The sequence below is a fragment of the Cibotium barometz genome, chromosome 24 (genome assembly GCF_041138505.1).
Source record: "Cibotium barometz isolate CiBa-2024 chromosome 24, ASM4113850v1, whole genome shotgun sequence".
NCBI classification, from domain to species: Eukaryota; Viridiplantae; Streptophyta; class Polypodiopsida; order Cyatheales; family Cibotiaceae; genus Cibotium; species Cibotium barometz.
In genome coordinates, this window is record NC_141069.1 from 20251162 (window position 1) to 20272937 (window position 21776).

A 21776-nucleotide genomic window follows, 5' to 3' on the forward strand; every position below is an offset into this window, starting at 1 on the left:
TCTTCAAGAATGCGCCAGGCTTCTAAGTTGTTCTGGCTCAACAAGAGCTAATATAACTCTTGTTCTCGTTTGGCGAGAAATGCCCGTTCCTTTCGACAAGTGAATGTACAAAATATGTATTGCATCTTCTGTGCTGAAATCAGTCCACGTTTCCTCTTGGGTAAGAGGCGAAGCCTGGTGGTTTTGCACTCTTGATCATACCATCCATTCTAGGGTTGAGAGAGAGAGAGAGAGAGAGAGAGAGAGAGAGAGAGAGAGAGAGAGATCAAACCCTTGTACCCAATGTTCGAGAAAAAATAAATTATTGAACCTTACATTAATCCCTTTTATTTAACAAAGGAACACATGCACCTTTTCATCCCTTTGTGGAGTGAGGAAGGGGTGGACCAGAATCAAACGCACGTCCCCAGAGAAGTAGGGCGCTACCCTACCCACCTAGCTAATGTTCTCCCATGTCTCGGGAGAAGAAGAGCGGCGCTACCTTACTCACCTAGGTATTGTTCCTAGCCCTTTCTTACCCTAGGTTGAAGCAGAGAGAGAGATGAACTTAAACAAGCATTTCAAATATGATTACATCAATCTTTCTTACTCTGGGTTGAGATGAATTTGATGAGCAAGCATTTTAATTGTAATTATATCCAATTATAACTATTTTTTTGGAAATTTTGAAAGGTAGTTTTCTGTAGGTTCTCAAAGTGAGGGGTATTTTTCACAAGTTGAATTGGCATGCTAGTATTATTTAGAAATTATGGCATTTACCGCGCGCAATACACATCCTCATGAGACACATCATCATGACGGAGCCCCCAGGTAAGAGGCAAGCCGTAAGATGTCACTGAAGACACCACCTGCCGTTACGTCCGCCCCTGCACCGGGGCCCCTCACAATGAGGGGTTGCTTATGATATCTTTGTGTCGTAATTGCAATTATGTTCTCACTGCCGGACAATTGTGCAAAAGCATGTGATTTTGGGTACCGTCGAAGCTCAACACTGCCTGTTTTTGCAAGCACATCGACCACCCCAACATAACGCATTACCTGCAAAGTGCACATGAGCAGCACAACATTAAAAAGATTAAACCAACTGGCCTTCACGTAGGACATGACCGTTATTATGTCACTACACCCCATTTACCTCATTGGCACTCTCGGCCTCTACCCTTTGCTTTGTCATTTCTGCATCATGTTCCTGGAGTCTATTCAAAAAGTTCTCTGTGGAGCAAGCCCCCTGCACACAACAAGACACGACCATCCCTCTACCTCTCTCTCAAAAACCTCCACTCTGGCATTGCTGTAAATGTTTTAGTAGACGAACACTAAGACTTCTTTTTTGGTTTGGTTAGATGTTTCTTTTCTCTGACCACACAATTGACATAAATAATCCTTCATGGTCCTAATCCTTCATGATCCTTCGTAGACATTTATAGAATAAAAATAATCCTTCATGGTCCTAATCCTTCATGATCCTTCGTAGACATTATTTCTCAAGTCACGCCCTGTCAAAACTCCATGAGGCTTCCATTCAAACCTAAAAAGGATTGTTGTTTGCCGAATCGTTTTAGATATCAAAATGACTGAACGTTTGTGACACACCTATGAGTATGCAAGGCACAACCGGACATAAGATAGCAACCAACAAGCAGAGTCGGACAGCACAAAGAACATGTGGCGCTACCACGTGGTGGCGATGACATGGCAGTGACGATGTGGCATTGATGATGTGGCAATCGGGTATGAGTGGCCGAAAGCAATACTACTAGCCGACTAGGAGCATTGGTGCATATATATACATGGGTAGCCAAATCGTCATAATCATCTGCTTTCCTCAGCATATGATTCACATAGTGTTTCTCTATGGGCGAAGTGCTAGGCCGGGAGTGAACAGTAGTAGGTCACAGGCTGTGATTTGATGTCTTCACTCTCAGCCACATCTTGTACTTGAATTTCACTTGTATTACTCTTGTAACATGGCTACTATGCGGAAGCGTGCTTAATGATGATTAATGCAAATCAATAAAGATTAATGCTAATCGCATGCTCATAACATAGAGAAGTAGAGAGAAGGAGAAGAGAGACACTATTTTACCTAACCTGCTCTTATATATTATTGAATGAATGAGTAATTACAATGATTGTCATAGATCCAATGTAGATCTAGACTATGAATGCTATGCTTGAACTAATGCTTACTATCCTCCTTTGTGTGTTAATGGAACCGCATGCCCTTGGTCTTGGCTCTGCAAATCTCTGTCTTTGAATGATTATGAATGACACATGACTTGCCTTTATATAGGAAAGTGATAGCAAGTCGTAATTAGGTTGGTTTTCACTTTTGAGGCTATAAAAACTCATCAAAATGTCATAAAATGTGTTCATATTGTGCCCATAATATGTTCCAACCATTGGTGCATGTCTTGGGCACCTTTGAGCACCTATATATAGGGCTACCAAAATGTCTCCAAACTGCCCATATATGACCTTTAACTTTGCCCTTAAAGCGGCTCTAAGGAATAATCATGTCTACGTGGCACCAGATTAAGGTGTGCATTCGTTCTTGTAAATAATACAAGGTAGTAGTTTAGGACTCTTGTGTTTCCACCACACGCTATCTCTGGAAAATCCTATCAAATAGGCGCAAGTGTTCTACAGTTAGTATCAAATTTATTTTATTTTCTTTTCTTTTCTAGCACCTTAGTTATTCGGGGTATATCGTGCATCACAAACCCTCCTCTTCCCTGCCCCACCAAACCCTCCTCTTTGCTATCCCACCAAACCCTTACCTCATCACGCATAGTTGAAATCCCTCACCCAGTCCTTGATCACTATATATTTGTCATGGATTCACAACTCATTGATTTACTTCTCAGCATGATCGCATTCATGGACGCTCAGGCGGCTAAAATGTAGGCTATATCTTGACAAGATGGAGTCCGCACCTCGAGCACCTAGTATTCCAGATCAAGAATCTACAAGCGCCCGTGCTTCGGAGCGAGTATTGGATGATTTTGAGCACGAAGCGACGAAACTTTCTTGAGGAGGATTTTTCACTCCTTTGGATGCAGGCAAGGATATACTGGATGACCAGTCCGGCATTCATCATGCTACACCTGCGCGTAGTCGACAGGAGAGACGTCGTTCGCATCACCAAGAGTCTCCTTCGCGGAGTCCCTCTCCACCGGATTCTTTGAACAGTTTCTACTCACCTTCACCCACTCGACATCAAGGAACTATCGGTTTGACAAGTTCTTCCTCCATGCCTCATGAGGAACGAGCTCAATTAATGAAGCTTCTGAAGCCTCCAAAGTTCAATCGGAAGATGGATGGAGAAGTCGTAACCAACTGACCTGAGAGATGGCCCCAACATCAGCAACAAGTGGTTCAGATATTTTTCAGCTCCATTTGGTGTGTACGGCTTTGACGGGTGCCACTCTCTTGTGGTGGAAAGACAACCTTAGGCACCACTTCGTGACTTGCTGGGATGACTGCCAGCCCCCGCAAGGCAGTCTTGAAGTAGTTTATTCCCGTAATTACGAGCGTGAATTGACCCAAGGACCATCTGACGCTCGGAGTAAGTTGAGCGATTTGTGGATGGTTTGAAACTGTCTTTGCATGCAAACGTTCGTGCACATTGGCTCCGTGATCTTTCCGATGCAGTTCAACAACAAAGGCGGAAGAAAGGCAAGGACAAGGGTAGCCAATCCAAGGCCAAGGATGGTAAGGACAAGGCAAGTGGGTGACTCGCCTCACCCCTGAAGGGCGTTGTGCCAAGATGGATGTTGGGCAGTGCTTTTATTGTGACTCCACTGAGCACATCACAAAGGATTGTCCGAAGACATTGGAGGAGCAATCCAAGGAGAAGGCTTCTTCAGAGCCGGAGGATGAGTGTGAAGGAGATGCATGTGTTGCGCATCTCAGCTTTTTTCATTCATTTCTCGGATTGAGCACACACCCACGGTGCTTCATTGCATTAGGCCACAGGTACAAACAGAGGAAGTTTTCAACCAAGTCTCAAGGGAGAGTCTTCGCAGTTGCCGTTTGCACTCAGTGGAGAATCTTTGGCTTCAGTGGCGGGCACTTTAGTTTCTGGGGTTGTTCAAGAGGACTCTTCTCACCTATCGTTTGCATTGGGTGGAGTATCTTCAGTGTCTGATATCATGGAGGCACTACAGGAGGACATGTCATTAGATTTGTCTTCGTAATGGGAGGATAGCCAGTTGGTGTACCTTCACAGTACACAGATTTCTTGGAGATTGTACCGACAACAACCGGGGTCTTGACTTCGGTATATCAACGGATGTATTACTTGGAGTATGTTCCAGTGAACATGGGTGATTTAGATATATTGTACTGATGGATACAGATTTGGTGCAACGTTTCTGAGGAGTATGGTTCTTGGTTCTACTTTCTTCCTTCCGGGTGCATTGGAGAGGGTGCAAGTAGTTCTTGTGCTCCATTTAAGCCAATGCATCAGTGGCTGGAGTTTGGATAGTGGAGTTTTCCTTGGCCACTCTCTAGAGTGTTCTTCTTGTGAGCTACCAAAGGATACTCAAACGTTTGCAGTGTTTTTTCATGGATGGTTGGACAAATGGAGAATGCTTGATCAAGTGGAAGTTGGTCATCCGCAGGTTTCTCTGCAAGTCTTCGTGTTGATGCGGCGAGGACGGAATGTGAGCCTTCGCACTGGATGCAAAGTGGTCTCGCAGTGTTCAGGATCTTGGGTAAATCGGATGAGCTTTTCTTGGATCTTTTCCTTTTATAGAAGGGCATTTTATATGGACACCGTGCAGCTAAGGACAGTTGCAATGCAAGTAGGGGAGAATGTGACACACCTATGAGTATGCAAGGCATAGCCAGACATAAGATAGCAACCGATAGGCACAGTCGGACAGCACAAAGGACACATGGCACTGCCACGTGGTGGTGATGATGTGGCATTGATGAAGTGGTAATCGGATACAGGTGGCCAACAACAATACTACTGGCCGACTAGGAGCATTGGTGCATATATATACGTGGGTAGCCAAATCGTCATAATCATCTGCTTTCCTTAGTGTTGTACTTCACACAATGTTTCTCTATAGGAGAAGTGCTAGCTGAGAGTCAAAAGTAGGTCAAACGGCTGTAATTTGACGTCTTCATTCTCAACCACATCTTGTACTTGAATTTCAGTTGTATTACTTCTTCTTGTACATAATACAAAGCAATAGTTTAGGACTCGTGTGTGTTGTATGTGTGATTCCGCCACACCCTTCTATCTCTGGATAACCCTAGCACATAAGCGCAAGTGTTCTACAACATTGAAGGGCGGGAAACTAGGCCATGGGTGAGAAGCTAAGCCTGGTGTTGGTCTCACCTCATACTCCCAGAGGCCCTTAGGGGATTTATGGCTGAGTGCTTAGCTAGCCAGTTTCTCCATCAAGATCCAAAGAATTAACACGCAATTAAGTTTGCATGCTGAAGCTGGTTGAGAGGGATCTGCATATTTCATATGTCTAATTAACAACTTGATGACATACGTGCCATGAAGTTTGGCAAAGTCTACTTACCCGCAAAGGTTCAGGAACTAAGCTTAACACCGGGACGTTTTCCAGCTCCAGCTTCAAGCCAGATTCTCTTGCAAGTATTACAACCTGCATTAAAGGCAAGGAAGTTAACCATTAAAATTTTAACCCCATTAACACTCCAGCCTATATTCATCGAAAGACATGATCAAGTTGTGAACCTTTCTTGCAACGTCCATGCCAGAAAGGTCATCACGAGGATCTGGCTCCGTGTATCCTGCAGCCTTTGCCTCAAGTACAATCTGACTAAAGGACTTGTCTCCGGTAAAATTGTTGAAAATATAGCTTAGTGTTCCACTGCCAAACAAGGAAGACTGTTGAAATCTACTGCATATCTGATTTGTGTAAAACTAACAGTTCCCACATCTAGCCACAAGACTTCAAACCATGTCTTCAAAAAAGTCAAGCAACCTAACAAAAGGATGTGTTAAACTTCCAAACTGACCTTAGGATGCCCTCTATATGCTGGATTTTATCGCCAGTTTCAAGAAGTCCCCTCAGTGTGCTGATAATAGGAAGCCCAGCCCCGACTGTAGCTTCATAAAAGTAATGTGTATAGGACTGCCTCTGAAGAGCCCTTAGCCGGAGGTACTTTTTACCCAAAACAAAAAACAAAAAAACAATTTTTTTAAAAAACATGCAAAGGAAATCACGACATGAGAAAACCATGCATTGCAAACCCAAAAAAAAAAACATGCAAAGGAAATCACAGCATAAGAAAACCATACATACATTGCATCTATATGTTTTTGTTTCATTACACACCTCATGCCCACTTTTTTCTTGTGTGCACATGAGCACATGCACACATGCATTCATGTATGTTATATATGTACATACGTACTTACATACTTGACCAAGATATGCCAACTAAGTAATATAAAAGGGTATAGAATACACTATTTTTGTGCAAAAAACCTGATCTAAGGGTCCAGAGTTGGCTTTCTTGTTTGGGGTAATCACGTGTATCCCCCGTGTAATCCACCAATGGTAATGCTTTGCCACGTCTGCACTTGCTGTGCAGTCCACAATCACCATGTTTGGTATAGAGTGATTGGACTGCAGGTGTTCCGTAAATTTATTAATGTCAGAAGGCTCAGCCTTCTCCTTAAGCAAATGCTTCCACTTCTCAAGGTCAATTCCACTGCACACAGCAAAAAAATATATAATTGAAGTTCTGCAATGTCTCAGACACTACCACAAAGTCCACCTCATAATGCATATAGCTGCTAGCCTAAGCCAAAGCTCTGATACCATTTTAGAAGAAAGCTTCTTAAAAAACAAAAAGCAAGGGCTCAGGCACACCATCCGTTATCTTACATGTCTTTCAAAGCACACATAAAAACAGGTCAGACATTTGATCGTGTTATGGAATCCCATAGGAAGGGGTAAATAGCCAGTAGTCCTTGAAATCAGCTGAATACAGAGGTTTACTTATGGTGATCACATTGAAACGTAAGCATTCTTGATCAAGCAAGGATCTTTGTGAGAAAAGTACACAAGATAAGGGACTAAGTAATGTGCATCACCCTTGGAAATTGTTTGACTAAGGAACTCACGTATCATTTAAGACCATTGTCTTCGATCCCAATATTCCCATGACCCGAAGATCAATCTTAAACTCTTCCTTCAATGTTGCCGCCTGTAAAAAGAATTGTACAGTTGAAACATTTCAAATTTACATATATAAAGGCATATGTACGTACATATAAGCGTGCATGGTGCATGCAACACGGGGCAAGCATGACAGGCGCACGTGTGAGAGTGTGAGAGTGTACCTGTTCCTTCATAAAATTGGATTATAGCTTACAAATTAAAAGAATTTTGACAAAGACGTAATAATAAAGAACGTTTTCAACAAACTAAAAGGTGTGGCAAGCCTTTTAATACCTGCTCCTTCAGTTGCTCCAGAAGTGTACCACCAATCAAACCTGGCCCTACAATGCCAACAGACATTGTTGTCTTTGAGAGATAAAATCTTGAATGAACTGCCTTTAGGGCCTTCACAGAATCCTTTTGATTGACAACAATGGTCACATTATACTCAGAGCATCCCTGAGCTACTGCTCTCACGTTTATATTGGCCTACAAAACCGACAACAAACCATGGCATCATGTGAAAAACATGTAATGAAAGACGATAACAACCGTCAAGAGCAGGGCCAATCATGACCACCTCTGTAGCCAACTCCCAGCCTATCCCATCTCATGGGTGGGGAGAGACCTGTATTATGTAAAGACCCGAAACAAGCAAGCTGGACATCTTTTGCACCACATTATGTCTGGGAGAAAGACTTCAGAGAGAAATTACCTTTGCAAGTGCATTGAAAAGAGTAGCACTAACTCCTGGAGTACTTGCCATGCGCTGACCGACTGCGGCTAGGATACTACAATTAGGGATCACCTCCACCTATAACAGAGTCTTATATATTTTTTACTGACTGAAACCGACCAAATAATATCACTCAATGCGAATACCTCATCCTAAGCAAGTGACAATTACCCTAGAAAGGCGCCCAACTTCCAATGCTCTCTGAAATTTTTCCTCTAAAGCTTTTGCTACAGCCTTCACTTCTTTTTCTGGGATGGCAAAACAGACTGAATGCTCACTGCTTGCCTTCATAAACCCAACAACAAGGGCATATCAGAAAACAAAGTAATATGAAACACAATGATAGGTCGCCAATGAAGTGTGTATGCTACCTGTGAGATCATCACAACATTGGCTCCAACATCTTTGACAGCTCCGAAAATGTCGCTTGCAGTTCCAGGAATACCAGCCATCTCGGTTCTGGATGTTTTAACCATAGTTACTTCATAAAATTCTCATTAGGAAAAAACGCAACAATGCAGAAACGTGCTAAGCTGCAATGCATCTGTAAGACATCCTAGTATTACCCTTCCACGTTAACAAGAGCCACATTATCTATAGTAGCAAAACCTTTCACAGTGGAGAACCCTCGGGACTCAGTTTCCAGCTGTGAGTCTTCCATTTCTGGATCCGGATAGCACCAGATTTTTGTGCCAGACACTGCGAGATTGAACACATTTCGGATGGTGATGGGTATATTGTAGCACATGACTGGAATAATCGTTCGAGGATGTAGCACGTTGGCCCCAAAATAAGACTGCAAAAGCAAAGTCTGCAGTTTAGAGGCTCCAAAGATGGTCCAAATCATCATATCAAAGGAATGATAAACTACAAAGCCACCTTCACACCGTGAAGCCTTACCATTTCCCATGCTTCCTGATAAGAGAGAGTGCTGAGAATTACTGCTTCACTGACTGCAATAGGCATTTTCAACAATTAAACACAGGCAACTAGAATATGCTCAGATGGGAATGCAGTGAAGGCAAAAGCAAGTGACTGGATCCGTCGATAACAAGGCAACGGGGTGCACTCGTCAACAGTGAAACGCCCTCATTTCGAGAACCAGGCCCAACCTCCTCCAGAGCACCACACATGTGCATAGAGAACACAGAAAAAGCAGTTGACGGATTCACCAACCCAACTGCTCCAGACCACCCCTCAGCGTAGGGGAGTTAAGAGGTGTGAATACACATGAGCCTGAGGCCTCCAGGCCATATACCAGCTTACTCACAAATTCTACCAGCCGTGTCCCATAACACACCACATGACCACCAGAAGGTTCAGTAATATATCCACCTCATGGGCTATACTAGATAAATACCAACACACTCTGTTGGCTCCACACACAGACATGTGCACACCCACTCACTTACATAGGCCCCAGGCCCTATTAATAACTCTACTTTATGAGATTATTAGCCATTTCCTTCATCACCAATCTCCAAATGCCAACTGCTATATAATGTTCACCATGCATGACCATAAAGCAGGTCATACCCCTTAATTGGTCGATACCAAAGATGTAACAAGCAGCAAATTGCAGTATATTCATCCAGACCAGCCAGAATGATGCTGCCTGTCCATCTTCCCATCCATTCCATGGCCAGGGTTGTTTTTGTAACCAGTAATACATTATAAGAAGATTCTTAGCTTCTTTATTGAAACAACAGGCACACTATTAGAGTCAATATTATAAACTGCACCAAAGAGGAGGGAAAAAAATATTACCTTTCCTTGGATCTGCACTGTATACACCATCCACATCGGTCCAGATAGTGACTTCTCTGGCTCTAAACAGCGCGCCAAAAATGGCTGCTGAGAAATCGCTACCGTCTCTCTTCAGAGTGGTTGGAACATTATCTCGAGTACTTGCAATGAACCCTGTTATAATTATGGTGTTGGCTGGATTGCGGGCATACCAAGCATCGAGCCTTTCATCTGAGGCTTCAAAATCAGGATCTACTTGATTCGAAGAGGTTGGATTAACAATAAGAACCTCCCTTGCATCCATCCAACTGCAAGTCAAACCCCTCTGCAAAGAAAAGTACCAGAAACATTATCCAGCTTTGTATGACCAGCATAGCAGCCCAGACACCACCATTGCTGCCATCGAATTTCATCGACAATCACACAATCGTTAAGATTCGGCTGTGTGCTTTATACCTTCCGTACTGTGGCGGCAAGCATTTGAGCCAACCAAAGCTCACCATGCCCAACAATGAAATCGGAGAAGGATTCAGTGCAATGTCCAGCTACAAAATAAAAGGGTGAGTCTCAGAAACACAACCAAACTTTACAAAAGTTCGAACACAATGAGGACAAAAGTGCTGAATTGAACAACAAAGTAACAAGAACACTCAATTTATATTCTTATAACAGTAAGCACAAGAACAGGATAATCGATTCTGGTACATGCTTTAGCAGAACAACCTGACAATAAAGCACACAGACTGCCACAGCATACACATACTGCCGTAGGCTGGGGAAGCAATTCTTCCTGCCCATAGGAAGGGCAGTGAGTTGAACCACCATGATTGCTCGTGCACGGACAGGCCACTGCTGACAGGTGCACCAATGTCTGTTACTTACTGGCCTTGAACAAAACTCCCCACCTGTGGGTTGGATAGGGAGTTTGATGAACAATCATGCAATGATGCATGGGCAGCCTGGATGGGGCCCTATAACAGGTGCACTAATGTCTGTAACCAGTCTTACACAATTCAATGGACAGGCAAGATTTCCCTGCCATCTAACACAGGTGGCCTGGATAAGCACAGGGGATGCACCTGTTAAAAGTAGTATCTCATGTGGGAACATGCCTTCACAAAGGGATAGGTTATTTAATTAATTTATGCTATTTCGGTCGGCCATTTCCAGCATGAGGGTATAAATACCCATGCCCACCATTGTATTATCTCATCTATTCATTGCTAAAGCAGTTCAAGCGTTGTTCGCCAACCTCTCTCTCTCTCTCTCTGCGTCAACTTCTCTCTCTCTCACAACGTGTATTCAAGCTTCCGCATGCACGATTCTGACATGGTATCAGAGCTTGAAGGCTTCTGATCCTCGGACACACACAAGGCACGAGGGAGGAGACGCGCGGCAGACTGCGTCTGCATCAAGGCTAGAGCAAACCTGCATTTCTTCTTGAAGCAGCCAAAGCACCCAAGGCCAGCAAAAGCGGGTATCTCAAGGCAGCGCACTATGCATGGCGGCTAGCAAGGGCAGCGTTTGCATAGCAGCCAGCAAGGGTGGCGCACATTGAGCGGGCAGAAGCAGGACTCAAGCAAGGCGGCAAGAAAGGCACGCAAGTGCGCGAGGCAGAGCAGCAGCAAAAGCTACGTTTTCTTGCAGGCAGCAGAGCAAGAGGAGGCCAGTGGCACCGCTCGTGCAGCAGGAGTGCAGCCGCAAGAGAACCGCCGGCTGGGAGAAGAGAAGGCGAAGGGAGGAGACGTGCGTTATCGAAGACCGGGTCGACTGAGTAGAGGTGGACGGAGTTTTCGAGATGGGACTCCCGTGTTCGAGCAAGGATGACAAACTGAATGGCGACAATTATGCGCATTGGAACTTGATCATGAGGCTATGGTTTAGCAGAAAAGGCTTATGGGACATTGTTGATGGCTCGGAGGAACGTCCCCGAAGGGATAGCAATCGGTTCACACGTCTTCAGGAGGAGGAGTTTCTCAAATCTCTTGTGGATTGGGAAGCTCACAATGCGAAGGCGATGTCGGCGATTGCAGAATCTCTCACCAAGGAAATTTCCCCTGCCATTCAGACTTTAAAGACTGCCAAGGAAATGTGGTCAAAGCTTGCAGGAATGTTTGATCGAGACTCAACAATGCAAGCAGTAACCCTTCTCGCCCAGTTGTTTTCCATCAAGTTTGAAGCCGGGACCTCTATGCAGTCATTTCTAATGAAGGCAAAGGTTATCCATGATCAGTTATCGGCTATGAATAGTGCATTAACTAGTACCCAGTTAGCTGCCTTGGTTCTTTCGAAGTTGCCTGAGGAGTACGAGATGGTCTCGAGGGCATTATGCTTACAAGTCACGAAGGAAAAGCTGGAATTTGATGATCTCAGCTCTTTTCTCATTGAGGAGGAAGCAGTGCTCATTTCCCAAGGCAAGATTCAAGTTCCGAAGGATGTAGAATCGGCACATGCTGCATCGGAATCCAATAAGAAGTCTAGGAGCCGTTGTTATAAGTGCGGAAAGCGAGGGCATTTGGGTCGGGATTGCAAATCCAAAGCTAAAGCTCAAGGCTCGACGAATGACAAAGGCAAAGGCAAAGCTGACGAGGATGACAGTGACAGTGATTCTACTAGGGATGCTACGGCGTCTGCCGGTGTGGCGAGGACTACACTGGCACATGCTCCAGCATTCTAGCTTGGTGGATGGATGCTACCACGTGCTTCAGCCAGAGAGAGGCATGTGAGTGGCAGAGAGGGGCAGTCTGTGCTCCCGTTTTGGTGATTTGGACCCGTGTGTCGAAGTTCAAGGCACATGCATCTGGCATGGAACAGCTTGACAAATCTATGGACGTGATGTGTTCGTAGTTCATTGGTAGTAGACTATGGATGGGATGAGTTCCTGGTTCATTGTGTAGCAGAATTTTGGGCGTCGTGTGTGACAGTTCAAGCATTCAGAGTTTTTTGGACGTGATGTGTTCTCAGTTCAACGAATGGGGGATCATGGACGTGGAGTCATCTGCAGTTCATTATTCTATGTGGCAGCTGAAGCTCAAGATGGCATTTTCTTGTGGAGACAGGTTGATTGGTGCATTATCCGAGGTGTACCTAGCAAAGGCCACGCTAGGGTGTCCATGGTTGCATCTGCATCGACTTGGTTTCTTCATCTATGCCCACTATGAGCTACAGAGAGGGTGTTAAAGGTAGTATCTCATGTGGGAACATGCCTTAACAAAGGGATAGGTTATTTAATTAATTTATGCTATTTGGGTCGGCCATTTCCAGCATGAGGGTATAAATACCCATGCCCACCATTGTATTATCTCATCTATTCATTGCTAAAGCAGTTCAAGCGTTGTTCGCCAACCTCTCTCTCTCTCTCTGCGTCAACTTCTCTCTCTCTCACAACGTGTATTCAAGCTTCCGCATGCACGATTCTGACAGCACCGAGGTAGTTACTGGCCTTACATGTGCATCTTACAGGTCCACCTATGTCTGTAAACCAGCCTTAATCATATGACGCTACTAGCTGCCTACCGTAGCCAGCTCTACTCGACACTCAAACCTCCTAATACAAGCTGCAATTTATTCCTAAGGTACATCAAAAGAAATTTGTGAGGAATAATACCAATGTAAATAGCTTGCAATATGGCCCGAAGGTTTTGTACATCTGTCTGAAGGTTGTCCAAGAAACTATCAAGATCTGAGCCTTCACCCAGAAGAAAGACAGCGGTTTCCCTGTGCTTTTCATAGACCTGAACTAAATCAGCTTCATAAGAGTCATCCTTGCGCTGGGCCTTGTCAAGTAGACTATACATAAGATCTGTAACCTTCGACATAGCTGAAACAACTACAAGCTTTCTCAGTGAAGGATCGTCGACGATTATACCAGACACGTTCCAAATACGCTCCCATGTGCCCACACATGTGCCTCCAAACTTGTGTGCAGACCAAGTGTTTCCTCGTGGCAAAGCTAGCTCTTTTGTGACCTTCTCTTGGGTGACAAAATCTGCTTAACAAATGCATATACAAATGGAAAGTTCAGGTTATTTCCACTGTGGTGTCATAACTTCATGCATGAACCTTGACCTACTCTTGGGGACAAATCTTCATAGATAAAAACTTGAGTTTGTATCACTTCTACGGAGGTGAAGGGCAAACTCGGCCACGATGAAGGCTAGCAGTAAAGAGAAGACACAAACACACACGTGCGTGCGCACATATACATATTTGCTGGTTGGCAATTGCATCGCTTCAAATAGAAAGAATTAATATAAACCAGCTCGCTGCACTTGGACAAAGACTTCAAAAACAATCTGCAGGTCCACTAATACAGCAAAAAGATATACCAATGGAAATTCCCCAAGCTTAACAAAAACCGAAGTGCAATCTTGACTCCATAAGAGTCTACTCACAAAGTTTCCAAGCATCAACTCCATCATGCATAGCCTATACACTCAAAACATACATATACTGACTGCCATTTGTTTGTAAAAGATACACAAGACACCATGAGACTGCAGAATTAGAGATGCTGTGAAGTAGCACAAACCTGCCAGGGCAGCTTGAACTTCAGTAAAACATCTTCCAACTTTTTTCTCGTGACCATGATTTTCCAACCTGCCAGCTCCATGCATAAATAGCTAATCAATTTTCCATTCAACAAAGATATCTAACAAAGCCTACAGTACCGCTCCCTGCATATGCGTACCAGTGCACGTAATAGAAAAGTCATTCTAAGTGAGACTGCCCAAAGCAAGCAGGAACTCAAATCTACATAAGAAAGAAGGTGCTATAAGGAGGCAGCATCTAGGAAATATCAAGATGCAAGTGCGAACTTGTGCACGGAGGGGAAAAAAGCATTCCACTAGAGGTACATCCAAGTTTATTCTGGAAGGAGGGTTTGGGGGGGGGAGAGAGAGAGAGAGAGAGAGAGAGAGAGAAAGATATATTAACGTCTCCTAAAGGCCGAAATGGCCCATGAGACCAAAACAAGGTACAACTGATGATGATGATGTCTCATCATAACAAATCTGAAAGAAAGAATGAAAATAGTAACATCCTAAGAGAGCTAAGAGCTGAAAGCTGAACCGCTGAATCGTCGCGGTAAACTCATCCGGTGGCGGGCAATGATGGCTCGAATCTGCCGATGGTGAGGGAGTCGTGGACGTGATCCTCGTGGTCGTGGGCGTCTCGCTCTACAGATGGCAATGGCTCTGTCCAGGGTGACTCCTCTAGAGGGTGGTCTGCCAAGTAGGCCTGTAGATGGGGGAGTAGAGGCTGGTGGGGTTACAGTGCTGGCTCTGAAAAAATTTGAGGGCTCTCTTTCTAGGCGGCTCTGGTCCCATTGCCCTCCTGTCCCTCAATAGGCTCTCTCTGTGTGGCGTCTAAGCTCAAGTATGAAGAGCCCTAAGCACCTTTGGTCCTCAAAGTCCATGATCCGACACAAAGGTCCAAAGCCTTCACGGAACAGGCAATGGTACCTCCCTCGGATCTCATAGTAGACAGTACGACATATATAGTGTTCCTCTGACTCCACCTCCTGATGGCAAAGCTGGCATAAGCAGTCCTCTAGTGATATATCCTCATATCAACCTGTCTCTATCCTCAGCCGGTGTGAAGAGGTGCGAATCTGTCCAATAGCACTCCGAATACCATGTGAGAGGTGTGTGTCCATGTAAGCATGGCGTGTAATAAACCCGTCCGAAGAGAGGTGTAGAAAATGACTATGGTAGTGTGCCATTTTCGTGCCCAACGGCTGCGGGGGCCTGACCCATGTCCTCTCTATATCTAGTCTCACAATGTCCATCCTGATCACCCGATTCAGCTCTGAACGGCTGAGATCTAAGAACGGGCAGTCCAGGCTGTAAGCAAAAGGTGGGAGTGCATCAATACTCATGCCATGCAAGGCCAGCCATGTGCACATCTAGGCATACCAACACTGGGTGTCTCCCTCATCTGCAAGATGTTTGGAGGAAGTGTGTGCTAGGCGAGGGTATTTCTGCTGAGGGAGCTCCCATATTCTATGGAGAAAAGTAACTGCATGGAACAAAGCCTCAGTAACCACTGGGGCAGCCCCCATCTCTGCCCTGATGATCTCATGTGGTACAGATGACTTGCTCCGAATCATGCGTGCAATCATCATCACTAATGGCCTTTCCAGATGCTGCCATCCATCGTAATAGTCTCTCTCTGGTCCGTCCTGTCCTGCCAATGGCTCCCTCCTCTTATGGAAAAGACTAGGACCCCATATCTCTACTCCATAGAGAAGTGTTGATGTAACCAGAGTGCCAAATAGCCATAGTTTCGTGCGTGGCTCCTGAAACTGTATGTCTGCGCAGCACTGTCTCTCAAGTGCCCCCAAAGCTGCAAATCCTTGTGCTAGTCTAGCCTCTGCTGCCTCCCTCATAGAAAATTGCGGCCCTCTGAAGGGGAGGGGGGGGATATACTTTCCCACCTCACAGAGAGAGGGACATTATCTGATAATATAACTAAGTGGATTTGTAGCAAAGTGCCACAAGCATCTCCAGACCCAACAACGCTCTTGGTCTTGCTCATGATTCAAATGATCACATGTGGTATAAAATAAGAATGCCAAGATCGTATTGCAGAACACACAGCATGTGCCAAAGAAGCTGCCCTTTTGAAGGCCCAATTCGAACAGGACCGGATTGCAGAGTGGAAGGCACGCAATGAAGAGGTGGCTGTCTAGAAGGCCTAGTTTAAGCAAGAGAAACTTAAGTTGGTTTTGAAGGAGATCGCAGAACGAAAAGCATGCCCCCAAGTGGCACTTTGAAAGGCCTAGTTTAAGCTAAAAAAGTTCAAATGGGGGACACAAACCAAATTACTGTAAGACTACTGCAATACAAGTGTTCGTTAGGAAGATTTTCAATCCGCCCTCGATCCCTTTGCATATTTTCATCAGTCTCCCTTCAGCATCACAAAATAAAATACTCCAATAATATACTCACTATTGAGGGGGGGTCGGCCCAATGTGGTGTCACTGTGCAATTGTTCATTTTCTGCATTGTTATTGTCTTCTGTTGTTTTCATTTCATAAGTGTTCAAGTGTTAATTATTTACAAGACGGTGTGCCCAAGTAGTGCTCACACCCGACCATTTCATAAGTGTTCAAGTGTTTATTATTTACAAGACGGTGCTCCTCCCAAGTAGTGCTCACACCTGACCGAGAATTACAAATGGGCTTCTACCTGTGTGAGTATTGATCTTTCCCCATTCACACATCCTCAATCAATCACATTTGAAAAAAACTGGCACAACCAAAATCTTCATATATATATATTCTCACAAAACATGTCTCTCGTATAACAGGTACAATCCCGGTGGTACAGTAGGTGCAATCACGAGTACCCCCAAAACAGGTACAGCGAACTTGAAAGAAGGTAAGACTCGTGACCTTGCCAAACCATGCCTTGATTTGAAAAAACTGGCTTCATTAGTAGCCAGTTCCTTGGGTAGAACCATCACAGAACAGGGCTTCTAGAACAGGTCTCTAAGTTGCCCCAAGTTGCATGGCACCACTAAGCCCCACAGCAAACAACGAGCATACCACGCTTGGATGGGAGTGGCACAGATCACATGGTCAACACCATTGTTGCTTCGTGCATTGAAAAGGTGACGTTCCCTTGACATAAGGAGACCTTGAAATGCTATGGCTGATTGCATGGGGTGAAGGTATTGGTACTTTTGTCACATGTGGAAGGAGTCTTCTTTCAGCCCTAAACACTATCCTGGAACATGCTGATGCAAAACGCATACCAAAGATAGAGAAGAGAGAGAGAGAGAGAGCTGAGTATTAAGTATATTCATATAGTACAAAAAGGTGGTACATATCTTGCAGCCATGGGCTGCCTCATCAAAAGGTGGAAATGTTGGTCATGTCCGGCTAGTTCAGGTGGTGTGAACACAGCGTACTCACGGGCATTTTTTCCGTGTGACTCGACACAGGTTTTTTCCCTGTGCGAACACACTTATGTGTGTTGGGCACTTTGCCCTAGGCTACTATACGTACTCACTTGTACTTTCATTTTATCATTATTGAGTACATCTTTTCCTGCACTCACGTTTCTCTGTGCTTGAGGTTGTGTGTGTGTGTGTGTGTGTGTGTGTGTGTGTGTGTGTGCAGACTAGCTGCCCTCCTACCCAACATTGGTATCAGAGCCTGGTTAGGGTTAGGGTTAGGGTTACACCTTGCTGCTAGGGTTAGGGTTACCCCATTGCCCTTGAGCTTCTCCCTCCCACTTCAGCCTATCGTGCACATATGCCACACTCTCTCTTTTTTTTTAAAAAACAAAAAACAAAAAACAAAAAAACAAAAAAACAGTCATGTTTTCTCTCCCCTGCTGTTGGCGACCTGTATTGCCCGACTGTCTGGTACCTGCTGCAACAGTTTGACCGTACGTTACTGTGCGCCGTTCGTACGCTGCTATGCACCGTCTGTACCTGCGCTATGCACCGCCCTATACCTACGCCTTGTACCGCCGCCGATTGTCAAATCTGCGCCGCCCTCGCTGCCCAGCACCGCTCGTCAACTTGTACTGCGCCGCCTGTGCTAGATCTGCACGCCCAACCCGCCGACTGTACTCGCCGCCCTGCGCCGCCCAGTTTGTTCTACGCCACCCTGTTCTCCCGTATAGCACCGCTGTTGTTGCTGCATTGTACCTGCACGACCTACTGCCCTTGCCTGACAATTCACCTTCAGATTTCTACGAGTTCGGTGATTTTTTACTGAATTTTTTTTGCAATTTTTTCAAAAAAACAAAAATTGCTAGAAAATTAGCAAATTAGTTGCATTAATTTTGGGGCTTTTCACCATTGAGCCTGCAATTGCAACATTGGCACACATCAGCATTGACTTCACCAGATTTGGTGCATAATTGCACTAGAAATTTGGAGATTTTGCAAAAATTGGCACTATTTTGTAGAAATTCGGACTATTTTGCAAAAATTGGCACTATGGCATTTTGGGTATTACAGTGGACACTTTGACAGGTTTGCATCATCGTGCAGTACACTTGCAGATTTGGGACATGCATATGTATTTCTTGTGGTGAAGGAGTTCCCTTTCAGTCCATTGATTATCCTGCTATTTATCTCTCGTATTCTTACGGTTTTGCTGGACATTGCCTACTCATGGTGACTTGTGACAGATTTGTTGTGTTATCATGGCCAACAATAATAATGACCTCTTTGGAATGCTATCTCAAGAGGACAAGCTCAATGGGGATAACTACCCTATGTGGGCTTATATGATGCGTCATGTATTGGTTGCCAAGAATGTATGGCTATATGTGGATGGCATTGAGGAGCGTCCTCTTGCACCTGCTCCAACGGAAGGTGAAGTGATTCCCGCTCACCCTCCTGCAGGTCCACCTTCTCGTCCTCCTCCTACTCAACAGCAGCGTACTTGGGATGCTAGGAATGCTCAGGCCCATGCGTTAATTGCTCTCTCGTGCCACAGGCATATCATTCCGCACATTCGTTCCTACACCACTGCAAAGGGTGCTTGGGATACCTTGGCGGCGTTGTATTCAGGTCGCAATGAAGCTCGTGTAGCTTACCTTCGGGGCAAGCTTGAGACTGACCGCATGCTTGAAGGTGACTCTATCGATCAGTACCTTACGCATGTGAAAGACCTACGAGAGTAGCTCATTAACATTGATGAGGTCTTGACAGATGGCTATCTTGTTCAAACAGTTTTGCGTAATTTGCCCGACTCTTATCAGACATTTGGCACCACTTTGCGGTTGTTGGCTGGCAATGCATCTAATGTGGTCACTTTTGACAACCTTGTGACTCTCTTGCTCAGTGAAGAGCAATCTCGTTTCCAACAGAAACAACATGATATCTATTGAGTCAACAATGGCTGCTCCCTTTCGTGGGAATAGATCTGGGCCTAAACCTAGCCCATCGGATCCTCCCAAGACAGAGGACAAGCTTGAAAAGAAAAAGCGTTGTAATTATAGCAGAAAAACAAGGCACACCATAGAGGAATGCAAGAAGCGTATTGAGAGTGAAAAAAAGAAGAAGCTGGCATCTTCTTCCAGAGGTGCAGATCAGGCCAATTTGGCTACACATGTATCAGCCTTGACCCTTACATCTTCATCACCTACAGAGATGTCTTTTGATGCCGTTGCTTTTGATGACTACGCCCTTTAGTCAGTATTTCTTGGTATGCATTGTCTAGCAGATGCATTTCAGGGGAGGATTTTACTTGCCCACATGCAGTTGGTGATGCCTCATGGTCACTTATGCTTGTTGACCCTTATGCTTGTCTATGCTAGACGCTTTCTCCTATGTGATGTCTACAGGAGATGCCTTTTATGTTGTTTTTCCCTTGCAGCGGGATTGTTTCTACAATGTTGACATTGTCACTTTCTCACATGTGATGTTTACTGGGAGTGCCTTCTACACACTTGGCCAGTGTTGGCTTACTCTTATGGTTTTGACATGTCACATGTATACTATTCATTGTGGGATTATGCATCTTTACACTTGCCAGGTGGAATTATCAAGATCTTTTGTATGCACAGTAGGTTAGTGTGCATGAACACGATCTAAGTCTAGATCCAAGAACCATTGTACATATTCATGTTTTGGATTATACAATAGATTAAGGTTTCATCTCGTCTTCTTGTGCGTTTGCTAAACATAGGATTAGTGTTAATCTCACTTGCTTAGCGTTAATCATTATGCATGCATGTAATATAGTAGGTCCCCATGACTAAAGAATCATGTAAGGATTTCTAATGGGAAGACCTATGCATGAGTTTCAACTCTATAGGTCGAGGTGACGGTTTTAGTCTTGCGGGGTCCATTCATCATCTTGTCTGCACTTTGGCCCGGGTGTCCAGGACAGATGGTTTTTGTCTAAAGGCATACGTGACCTGGTGGGATTGGAGGGCCTCCAATACACGTACACTTTTATATAATCAACAAGATTTTGCCACATAGCAGGGAGAACTGTGTACGACTGCTGACACTTGTGAATCCCCCTTCTTTTAACCATGGATACTAGGGATCAAAGCATTCTCGTGCTGCCCACATTGGAGCTAATTGAATCATAAATCATTCACAGGTGATCATGCTGAGATTATTAACAACGAAAAATCCCTGATTGAATGACATGCATTGAGCAAGAGACAGCCCAAGGCTCCTCTTTATTAACTAGCAGATTCAGCAAATAACTGACATAATCTCCAAATTAAGAACAAAGAAGTGGTCACAGAACATTAAGCAACGGATTAAGTAAGACCAAGCAACGATTACGCTACGGGTCAGGCAACCATTGAAGCAACAGATTTAGGAACCCACCTCCGAATGAAAGCTCGCTGGAAGCGCAATCCGGAGAAAACCCTAAACCCAGCCACTCCAAGTACATTGTCTGTGTCCCAGGTGATCTGCTTGTGCAGCTGATTAGCAGACATGGCAGGAAGCAAGGGCAGGTTCATTGTGTCTGTCTCTGCAAGATTTTCCTTGCAAGAGAAAAGCTAAAAGATCGCTGGCTTTCAATTCATCTCACCTGCAAAAATGCCTGCTCTTGATGCAAGAAGCAAAGCTAAAACCTCCTTACTGTCATGTGACAAAAACCGTCAGTGTCACACGGTTACTCACACCATAGCAAGAAACCAGACAGCTTCACTGATGCGTGCGGCAGAAAACCCTTCACGCAGTACATGGGACATTTATAATTGAAGTGCAGAAGGGCCCTTGGCTATGGCCCCCCGAGGTCTGAGCCTCTGTCAGGGAAAAGGAGAGAATCTCACAGTGGTTTACGTGCCACTACATATAGGTACAGACTTGGGAAAAAAAACTGTCGAGTGTAATTTTCAAATTTCCCCGATCAAATTGAGAAAAACCTCACGGCTCAAATTGAGAAAAATCGAGATTCAAATTTTTGAAATTTTGTTTATACCTATGTTTTTTAAATAAAGAACCTATATTTTTTTAATAAAAACAAGTTGAGCTTGAAGGTTATCCTCTTTTTAAACTGAGTAGAAAAAAAAGTTTATTTCTAACACACTACATATGTATGAAATGATTGTCATTATTCGATTAGTGTAGAGTGTATATTCGCCTTGGTCCACCATACCTACTTATTTGAAGTCGGAAGGGTGGGAACTAAAGTTACATGTCAT

The 21776-nt window shown here is 44.5% G+C and overlaps 1 protein-coding gene across 1 annotated transcript; it reads right to left on the reverse strand.

Annotated features, from left to right (window-relative positions):
* Positions 1-605: 605 nt before the first annotated feature.
* On the reverse strand, positions 606-21312 carry LOC147624998 (bifunctional aspartokinase/homoserine dehydrogenase 1, chloroplastic-like). The gene is made up of 18 exons (XM_086818218.1): positions 20953-21312; positions 14171-14238; positions 13247-13627; positions 10096-10184; positions 9661-9964; positions 8794-8846; positions 8460-8689; positions 8265-8352; positions 8065-8178; positions 7873-7971; positions 7452-7646; positions 7121-7203; positions 6480-6705; positions 6007-6152; positions 5723-5858; positions 5547-5630; positions 1136-1228; positions 606-1038 (listed from the first exon to the last, which is right to left on the reverse strand). The coding sequence occupies exons 1-18, from the start codon at positions 21087-21089 to the stop codon at positions 793-795; spliced, it is 2772 nt and encodes a 923-aa protein (XP_086674344.1). The 5' UTR covers positions 21090-21312; the 3' UTR covers positions 606-792.
* Positions 21313-21776: the final 464 nt, after the last annotated feature.

Bases quoted from the DNA above. Each gene is read 5' to 3' on its own strand.
- LOC147624998 (XM_086818218.1), bottom strand. From the start codon at position 21,089: ATGAACCTGCCCTTGCTTCCTGCCATGTCTGCTAATCAGCTGCACAAG. The intron at 8,353-8,459 runs GTAATACTAGGA...TAAAACATCCAG, and splicing joins GCTCTTGTTAACGTGGAAGG to AACCGAGATGGCTGGTATTC. The intron at 6,153-6,479 runs GTTTTTTGCACA...TTGGGTAAAAAG, and splicing joins ACTCTGGACCCTTAGATCAG to TACCTCCGGCTAAGGGCTCT.